General features: G+C 41.7%; 1 protein-coding gene across 1 annotated transcript in view; it reads left to right on the forward strand.

The window, feature by feature from the left end:
- LOC149906062 (uncharacterized) overlaps positions 1-10,651 on the forward strand; it is a 78,018-nt gene extending 67,367 nt beyond the window's left edge. The window contains exons 10-15 of the mRNA XM_090105644.1: positions 1,049-1,212; positions 3,761-3,997; positions 4,909-5,082; positions 5,416-8,513; positions 9,379-9,490; positions 9,978-10,651. Of these exons, the coding sequence (XP_089961770.1) occupies positions 1,049-1,212; positions 3,761-3,997; positions 4,909-5,082; positions 5,416-8,513; positions 9,379-9,490; positions 9,978-10,133 (3,941 nt within the window). The 3' untranslated portion in view covers positions 10,134-10,651. The remainder of the gene's footprint in view (positions 1-1,048; positions 1,213-3,760; positions 3,998-4,908; positions 5,083-5,415; positions 8,514-9,378; positions 9,491-9,977) is intronic.
- Positions 10,652-10,661: the final 10 nt, after the last annotated feature.

A 10,661-nucleotide genomic window follows, 5' to 3' on the forward strand; every position in this document is an offset into this window, starting at 1 on the left:
TATTCTTTATTCATATTATCCTATTTCAATATGTCCCAATGTAAAATTTATAGTATAGAAATTATAAATACATATTCGCACGTATTCAATGATAAGTGATAACAATTACTTAATTCATAATTATTGAAAAAAATGTCTTTTGGATAGTTATTCACGTTATCTGTATCAGAATATATTTATGTTTTTTAATGTATGGCATAATAAATACTGTCTATTTATTTTAATAATCCCTAAATAATATTTTAAATAACGATTGCATGGGCTGTCTCACCCCTCTCCCCTACCCCGTCGCGTCCCACCGGCACCCGTTCGCCTCGCCTCGCGCCCCGACGTGGGCCGTCTTTCCATCCCGCTCTCAGTCACTCATTGAACGCTCGTCGACTCTGTGCTGCTCTCATATCGTTGCCTTGCACTACTGTTGTAAACGGACTTTTGTCTTTATTTGAACATCGCGAATTATTGGATCGCCAGTGCTCAAATTATATAATAAATTTGTGTTGTGAAAAACCGTTTTTGGTATGTGATTATACGAAGAATCTTTCTTATTTTTGTATACAGAAGTATTTGTGGTTATTTTTGTGTTGATTCATGCCGAGCGGTGTTCTGGAAATAGAAATAGATCGTTCGTTGGAAGGCGCATCCCTCCATCGTCGTGAAAAGGATTCCCGCAAAGGCCGAAGACTCCCTTGTGCATTTTAAAAAGGAATTTATATTTATATTCTTACCGGGCGTGTCTGAACAGCCGTTCTCGAAATGGCGTCCGCCAAAGTTTTGCGATTCGCGAGTTTTTAAATCGCGACCAGTAAATATTGTTAGCACGCGGCTCTCGGCCGTTATCTGTCACCGGCATAATTTATTTACGTATCAAGTTGAAATTGGAATTCTTAATATTTAAAAGTCGAGACTAGAATGTAATATTATAAGCCGGTTTTTTCGTGAGGGTGTGTCACCTGTTGATAGTAAAGGGTGTGCAAAGTACATTTACTTTGCATCACCTGGTGTTTTCGAGTGGAGCACGTTTGAATTTTGTTCTTATTGTGTTGTGCAGTGGAGGAGGGCCACGTCGACGGAAACTTGGTGGATAATGTAGCTGAGAGCGGCGAAGAGTCCGAGGACGAGTGGAATTATTACAAAGGCGAGGGCGAACGCGAACAGAACCCCAGCGAGGAGGCCGACGAGCCACCACGCTCAGAAACACCCTGTCAAGATAATGTAAGTCATTATTAATTATATACATTTCCTTGTACAACAATATATGAATAAATAGCAGGATGTTAACTTTGTTTTCCACAAAACAAACAGTTGTATAAATTTCTATGAGGAAAAAACGAAATATAAAAATTGAATTTGCAACAAGATGTAGGTATCTTGTTAATTGACACATGTTTCTGTAACTAGTTATGTTCGATATTATGTATTATATAAATGTAATATTGATTGAATTAATCAATTTTATATCATAAGTTAAAATAGAAGCATAAGCATTTGGTTTTATTGATACTCCGGACAAGTAATAAAGCTAGTAGCTACGAGCTAGCTACCCTCTATAGGCATTGATGATTGATTGACAGCTATTTTGTTTACATAATAATTATTAAATATTGTATTGGGCTAAAATGTACCTTAAGGGCCATCGAGTTGGGCAACCAAAATTTTTTTGGAGAAAGGTCTATGCCTAAGTAACTGACCCGTAAAATCTTAACCGGCGGAGATTTATAGTTTTTTAGAAATTAATTATCAAAGTTTCATAATTTTTCATACAATTTCGAGCAACCATCTTGACATTTGTTTTTTTTTGTTGCGTTTCGTTTTTGCAAGTACAATTCTTGTAAAATGTAATTTTTTTCAATGATGGAATATTATGTATTCAATATTAAGCTGCGAAAGTCCGAATCTAGCTAAAAAACGTTACGCTAAAATAAGCATTGCATTATCATAAGACTTGCCACAGAACCGAAGCTGTCAACCCCGAATTCCACGTGGTCTTGTCTGCCCTACCCCTAGAGTGTATGTAAAAAGCCGAAGGCGCGGAGGGAGAGCAGCCCTCGCCCGCCGTGACAAAGCTCGGGAGCCGTGCGGAGCGGAGCGGCTGAGGCTGGTCGCTGAAGGTGACCAACAAGCCGAAGCTGCGAAGCGGAGTACGGGCGACCGTGCTTTGTCACGCAAGGGCGGAAGGGCTGCACTTCCCGTAGCGCCGGAGCTAAGGCAGTGTCTGACACAATATAAAAATCGATTTCTGAAAAATCGATTTTTTTCAAATTTGTATTTGCAATGTAAATATAAATCCATTTTTATGTAGCCCAAGAATGGTACCATAATAAACAATCTCTGGGATCTCTTATCAGTAAAATCAGGAATTTTTTTAGTTCAGGGAATTCGATAATATTGTGAGTACATTCAGTTAATTCTAAATATTTTTTTTTACCATAAAAGAAAAAATCGAAAGTCGATTTGAGATCGAGCACACCAATTGGGTTAGCCCGCTTTGAGTAGCAGATCTGAATCGGAGCACCCTGACTTGAGTCAAATTAGGTCACTTTGAGTAGCAGATCTGAATCAGAGCACCCCAACTTGAGTCGATTTAGGTTACATTGAGTAGCATATCCGAATCAGAGCACCCCGACTTGAGTCGAGTTAGGTCACTTTGAGTAGCAGATCCGAATCGGAGCACCCCGATTCCACGTGGTCTTGTCTGTCACACAACTAGAGTGTTTTTGTAAAGCGAGGGGGCGACGAAGTGAGTCTTCTGGCGAAGCCCACTCGTTTCCCCCTCCTTAAAAAAGTTTACATTTTCTCCCGAAACTATTAAAAAAAATGTCAAAAATTACTATATTTTATGTTGTATTCTTATCCCCCCTCCTTTTTCCAACCCTCCCTGCCAAATCTCCTCTCCATTACCCCCTTTTTCCTATTACATTTCGTAACATAACCTCAAAAATTGTTTTGCATTTTTCTCGAAAAGGGGAGGGGGGGTTCCGCACCTCCCCCTTCACAGAGGGGGTTCCTCTCCCCCCCTCCTCACCTCCTCCCCCCCTTTACCCCCCTCCCTCAACGGCCCTTAAAGTACATTTTTACCTTGTATTGTTTATAATATAAATGCTTTGTTTTCATTGCAACACTTGATCGGGGCAATGCTGTTAGTTAGGCGCTGATTAACTAAAATTTGATTTTAAATTTTTATGCATCTATTGTTTGCCCAAATATCACACTCTATATTTTTTTATTCTTATGTTCGTAAATAAACCAACATTTTAACATTGATTTAACTTAAAAATGCCAGGTGACTGCAGTAAACAGGATGTAATAAATGAAAACACTTTATCTAAATGTCAGTAGATACAAAATGAAATAAATTTACTTATCATTGACTTACTTTTCATTGTTTTGTTGATTGATATTGATTTTAATGTTAAAAATTACTTCATACTTGTCAGTGTAATTACAGAGATATTTCTATTCAGATGAAGTCTGATTTCATACCTTAGTGTTATCTATTTGCTTATTGCAGTTAGTTTTAACAACTAATTGTATAATGTTACAATTGGCTATAATATGGGTAATTCTAAGCAAGTGGTGAACCTATTCAGTAAATATTGTGTAGTGAATAATAAGCTTTATTTATTTATTTCCACCTTACAATTATTAATAAATACATAATTATGTATATTACATTTCAGTTATTTAGTAGTATTTTATTTATTTAGTATTTTATTTAGTAGTTATTTAGTATTGTGTAGTGAATAGTAATATTGAATTGCAGTCAGCCTGGGAAAGTAGTTCAGTAGACATGAACAGTTCACCGCTGAACCCGGACGCGCCGCCGTTCGTGCCGGGCAGCGTGGCCGGCTCCGACGTGTTACTTGCGGAGTCGCCGCGGAAGCCCCTGCCGATGGACGACATTGAGGTGCCGGACGTGAACCAGTTTCAGACTGGCGCTGGCAGCTGCCCCGGCGAACTGCAGGACTTGGACAATTGCGATCAGTTGAACGGACACCATGTAGGTTTTGAGGTTTTTAATATATTACTAGCGGTCCGCCCCGGCTTCGCCCCCGGTACCTACATGTTTAAACTATCCTTTCTCTCAAGTTGGATCGAACTGCTCATGGTGTGCGAATTTTATTATAATCGGTTAAGTGGTTTAGGAGTCCATTGAGGACAAACATTGTGACACGAGATTTATATATATTAAGATTGATAGTTTTAGTAGGTGATATCATTATCAATGTTATAATATTATGTTGTTATTAGTGTTGCTCACTCAAACATTAATATTTTGTTAGTTTACTAGTCATACTCCATAAGCACTTTTGAATCGTCAGAATAAATAATTTAATACATTGGATTTTATTTAACTATACATATTTTTAATGTAATATGTAATTCCTAGTTTTTGCATTGTATTAACTGTAAAATACTGTCTCCATACTTATATTATTATTTATTAAAAAAAATTATCCTTTAGAGCTATTACGCACTGTCGACCAGTCGCTGGCGACTCAGTCGCCGGCGACTGTGACTTACTATAGTTTAAATAGGGGCTTGCGCACTTAGTCGTCAGTCGTCCAGGAGTAAATCCAGTCGCCGGCGACTGAGTCGCCGGCGACTGGTCGACAGTGCGTAATAGCTCTAATTCTTTACTAGGTTTCCGACCGCGGCTTCGCCCGCGCAGTCAAAGCAAAACCCGCATTATAGTTTCCGTTCCCGTGGGATTTCCGGGATTGCATCATTTTCCCGGGATAAAAAGTAGCCTATGTCCTTTCTCGGGTATCAAAATATCTCCATACCAAATTTCATGCAAATTGGTTTGGTAGTTTAGGCGTGATTGAGTAACAGACAGACAGACAGAGTTACTTTCGCATTTATAATATTAGTATGGATTTAACTTATAAGTTATTTTTTATATTCCAGAACATTTCAATGGAAGGTGTAACAGAACATCTCAATGGTAATGACAAATGTCAACTGGATAGTCTTGGTTTTGGCTTTAATGTGGGCATTGAAACTGATAAGGAAAAGGAATCCCGTATTATTCAAGACTTCGAAAGAATACAGAAAGATACAACAGACTTCTGTAATATTCAGGTAAATTTAATTAATTTTCTTTATTTGACTATAATAGCTAGCACAGGCACTTGTATGCTGATAGAAGGTATCTCAAAAATTATATCTTATCATTATAACATGCATTTACAAGAAGTGATATTATTAGAAATGGCATCATCATTGTTTTTACATGTAAGGATTACTAAAATCTTGCATCTTATTGTGTTATTTACTGTAATTTATATCAATCTGTTTGTGTTATTTACTGTAATTTATATCGATCTGATGCAACAGAAGCATTACTTGGAGCAATGAAAAACAAGTAATGATATCTATAATAAAAATATTCAAATAACTGTTCTTCTTTTTCAGGTATTCCAGACTCACACAGAAACAAATCCTTTTGGTAATGAAACTAATGATGAATTATTTGAGAGGCTAAAAAATAAAGAAAGAGATCCAATGAGCATGAGTTTTTATCAAGAAAAAGATGATGATACCTGTGAAAGATTCAGCAAATTAGAATCACACGTTGACCTGAATGCCGTCCAGCCGTTGCCTGAAAGTGATGATGAAGATGATATACAAGCAAATGGTTTTTGTCAAAATATTCAAGAGGGTGATGATGATAAGGAAAATCTTAGTCCAGATCAACACGCAGACACTTTTGCACAAATTAGCAATGATCAAGAACCTAACAATGATATAATGAGATTTGATGATGGCTTGCAAGTTATTGAGAACAATTTCGTAGACAACATGATTGATTGCAATGTTGAAAGCAACAATATGCAACACTATTGTAATAATGAATTTGAAGGTAACCTTCATCAAGAAAATGTAATGCCCACAGATACTCCTGAATCTCACAAATTACTATTTGAACAAATACCAGAAATACCTGATGGCAAGAGTTCTGAACTAGGGTTCACAAATGAAGATCTACTTGATCCTTCAGAAAGTGAAAAGGATGTAAGGGCTATCACACCCCAGGATGAAGTATCACAAGATGTAGAAATAGATGACAAGCTCGAAGAATCTCCATGTGATGAAATTGAAATTGATATGCCCTCAGACAGCAAAGATGATGTTGAATCTACATTTATAGAGCACACAGATGTTGCAGACAAAGATAATGAAATTGTTGCTGAAGTTGCAATTGACAATCAAATATCAGAAAACTTATCAGCGTCACCAGAACTACTAGAAAAAAATAATGAAATTGAAAACTCTGTAGAGACTGAACAGAATGTAGTAGTAGATATTCATCAAAGTTCAGAATCGCAACTTAATCACTTTGAAAATGATACAGAAGAAATTTCAAACGTCAATGAAGTTGATCACATTACTAAAGAAGAGGAAGCCGTACATTCGGCGCCTAAAATTACTCTTGAAAGTGACGAAGTTGCAATTCATGATATTTCATCATCAAAATCACCAGAACCAGAACAACAACAGATCACATCACAATCACCACTACAAAATGAGTTTGCTGAACAGAATGCTGAATCACCATTGCCTCAAGAGTCTTTGCAAGGTGAAGCGTCGTTGCCGCGTGACTCACCACTACCTGACGATTTATGTTCAGCTAAATCGCCTCTACCTGGAATTGTTTCTGATGTCTTAGAAAGTTCAGAATCACCACTGCCGTCGCAGTCGCCACTACCCATAGAACCCACAATTGAAGTCCATTCCCCGGTTCCTTCTGAAGAACAAAGCAAGACACCTCTTCCTGCAGAAATTCCACTGCCCAGAGAATCGCCCGCTCCTTCAGAATCACCTGCTCCTGTTGCACACTCGCCTCTTCCAGTTGAAGAACCTGTGCTCGAAGAGTCTCCTCTTCCAGTCGATGAACCTGTACTCGGAGAATCTCCGCTACCGGTTGAAGAACCAGTAGTGAGAGCGTCTCCTCAACCTGTACAAGAATCTATCCCGACAGAGTCTCTTTCGCTTGGCGAAGAGTCGATTCCTACCAGAGAGTCTCCATTCCCAGTGGAGCAGTCGATACGACAATCGCCGTCGCCAGCCGTTTCACCATTCCCAGTAGAGTCACAAGTCGAATCATCCATTCCAACTGAAATATTACCAGCCGAGTCACCCGTACCTGACACACAAAATGAGTCACAAGAAAATCTATTGACTAATGACAGAATATCATCTCCAGTTGAGGAACGACAAGCAGATGCAGTCGAAAATATTAGTCAGTCATTTGTAACGGAAGACTTAATGAGAAAAGAATCACCCGCGCCCGTGGAATCGGTAGCGTCGCCGGCACCAGAAGAATGTCAATCGAACGAAATTTCCGTCGCGGTAGGTCAAGATTCAAAATCTCCACTGCCGTCGGATACGTTTAAATCTGCCATTTCACCGGCTCCATCCCCCGCGCCCGAGATCGCCGCGGCGAGGTCGCCACTACCCACGGAAGATATCGTCGCCATAACGCAGAGCGATTCCAGAGCGACTCCCGAGGTCGAGCATATAGAATCGAACGAAAAGCCGCGCGAGGAGAACGCGCCCGCGCCCGACATCGTGCCCGAGCAGGCACGCTCCGACCTCGTTACTGACATCGACATCGGCATCCCGGAGTCTCGCGCGCAAGAGATCTGCGTGCCCGTCACCAGTGAAATACAGCAAGAGGACGCGGTGCGGCCGGCCGGCACGCCGCCGCCCACGCCCGCCGTCGAGGGCGAGCTGGACGCCGCGCCTCTCAGCGACGCGCCCATCGCCGCGCCCGCCGCGCTGGCCGGCGCCGCGGTCGCCGCCGCCGCCGTCACGGCCGCTACGGTCGCAACGACCAAGGCCAAAGCGCCCGCTAAGAAATCTCCGACGACGCCCACGCCCCGGGCGTCGAATGCCGCCCCCAAAACGACCGCGGTGCGGACGTCTCTCGCCGCGACTACTCCCCGATCGCCGGCCACCGCATCCCCGCGCCTCGCCGCGGCGAAGACGCCGAGCTCCGCCTCGAAGGCCGCCGCCCCGGCGGCGCGAGCGAAGCCCGCCCCCAAGCCGGCGTCCCCTACGAAAGCTGCCCCTAAAGCGGCGGCGCCCGCTAAAGATGCGGCCGCTAAGCCGGCAGCCACGAGGCCGACGACGGCCAGACCGGCACCCGCGCGGCCGGCGACGGCCAAGCCGACCCCCAAGCCCGCCGCGCCCAAGCCGCCGACGACGACGGCCGCTCCCAAACCGATAACGAGACCGACGGCCCCGAGAGCTCCCTCCGCGACCGCCCCCGCGGCGCCGAAGCCCGCTGCGGCGCGGCCGGCGACCGCCAAGACGAGCTCGACGCTCGCGGCCGCTCCCAAACCCAAGGAAGTGAAGAAGGTGCCCGAGAAGAAGCCCTTGACGAACGGTGACGTGAAGGCGGCCAAGCCGGCGCCCCGGCCCGCCCCCGCGGCGCCCCGCGCGGCGCCCCCGCCCCGCGCCCCCGCGCCGCGCCCCGCTGCGCGCGCTCCCGCCGCCCCACCGACCAAGTAAGACTACTAATTTATTTTCAAAAATGATTGCAAAACGATTAAAATATTTTTTTACCAATAGGTAATATTATATCAACACAATTATTTTTAACTAGCTTTCCGCCCGCGCTTCGCCCGCGTTTCCAAAGAAAAACCCGCATTGTTCCCGTTCCCGTAGGATTTCCGGGATTTTATTTTATTTTTATTTAGAATTTCCAACAAAGAAAACATAATTTAACAACTCTTAATAATAAATTGCTTGTCGTATAATATGGTATGTCGTATAAATATATAAATGGTCTAAGATCCCAATATAGGTCGACCTGCACCGGCGTGATAATAGAATGAGATCAATTTTATAATAAACTAGCGGTCCGCCCCGGCTTCGCCCGTGGTACATATTTACGTTTTCTCTACATAAAAACCATCCTCGTACTTCAAGGAATATAATAAAAAAAGAATTATCGAAATCGGTTCAGCCGTTCTCGAGTTATGCGCTTACCAACACATTTTGCGATTCATTTTTATATATAAGATTAGCTTTCCGCCCGCGGCTTCGCCCGCGTTTTCAAAGAAAAACCCGTTCCCGTAGGATTTCCGGGATAAAACCTATCCTATGTCCTTTCTCGGGTATCAAAATATCTCTATACCAAATTTCATGCAAATTGGTTCAGTAGTTAAGGCGTGATTGAGTAACAGACAGACAGACAGAGTTACTTTCGCATTTATAATATTAGTATGGATGTAGTCTATATGTAGTTTTAAATATAAATACAACAACTTTTACAGAACTAATACAATTATTTACAATGAAATTAAAATTTACTATTGAAATTAACAATATCTTTAAAATAATATTAATTTATTACTTTGCTCATTTCAGGACTGCTAGTGCAAAGCCCCCAGTGAAGGCTCCATTGGACAAACAAAGCAAAGATCTCGCCAACAAACGCATCACCGCCAAAACTGCGCCTCCGAGGACTGCAAATACTAAGGTAGTTTTATTTTCATATCCTCTTCAGATAGGAAATACAACTTTTGCAATAAACCTTACACGATAAGAATCTCATATAAAATATGCCCAATATGGGCACAAATAAGATTTATTTGAAAACAATTTTTACAGAATTTATAATCTTGTTTTTCATTATTTACAACAAATCTTCGTATGGTTAGACTTTACACTTACAATATTGAAAAAAATATTTTAATAGATTTCATTGAAAAAAAAATTAAGAGTGCTAAATATGTTATTATCAAGAAATTAAGCGTTGATAGTCTTGAAAACATTTTTTTTTGAAATCATACATATTGCGCCACTCAGTGCATTACCATTTATGGTAAACATTAATGAACAGAGTTTAGAAACCTTATCTTATAATGCACACTATGTATATTTTTCAATTTGTAGCAATCGTATGATTTCCACGATTCATGTTCTATAGACGAGTGGAGTAATGCAGTATTGTGTTGTGTTGGCAGAGCGCGGTCGGCAACAAGACGGCGGTGAAGAGCGTGCCGAAGCGCAGCGAGCGCGAGCAGGCGCAGAAGGCGCAGGCGCTGGCCAACGGCGCGCTCGGCCCCAAGGCGCCGCCCAGCCCGCCCAACGACGCGCTGCTGCCCGACGTCATCGCGTGAACGCATATTCCGATTCCTATTATTTCGCTTGAATTTTTGTGATTTTTCTATAAGTGTAATATAGTTAAGGCCGCGTCCGCGGCGAGTCGTTAGGTGCGGGAGAACCCTCCCATCTTTTATAATATAGTCGCTTATAGATATGTGTAGTCTTTGCATTTGACGAACGCGCGCTACACGTTTGTTATGTTTGTCTACCCGCGTCCCGCTCGGCCGGCCGAACGCCGCGCCGAGCCCGTTTAGGATTTTTATATTACCGACGAATGATTGATTATTAAATCTGGCTTTTTAATTTATTCTCTTTGTATAACCGTATTATTTAATAAAATCGTAAGGAAGGACTGAGATATTGTTTTATTTATGGAGGAACGAAGCTATGACTTTTATGATTATGAGCTCGATATAAATGTTTACTTAACTACTACATTTACTTAATGTGTCAATGTTTAACTTAATATCATGGTGTTACAAAAATACTAAAATAGAGCATTTTATTGGAATAAATGGTTATATCACCCCTTTATGTTCTTT

Source organism: Colias eurytheme, chromosome 9 (assembly GCF_061535395.1).
Source record: "Colias eurytheme isolate Ceu_HAF_F1 chromosome 9, ilColEury1 Martin Lab GWU primary, whole genome shotgun sequence".
Lineage (NCBI taxonomy): Eukaryota > Metazoa > Arthropoda > Insecta > Lepidoptera > Pieridae > Colias > Colias eurytheme.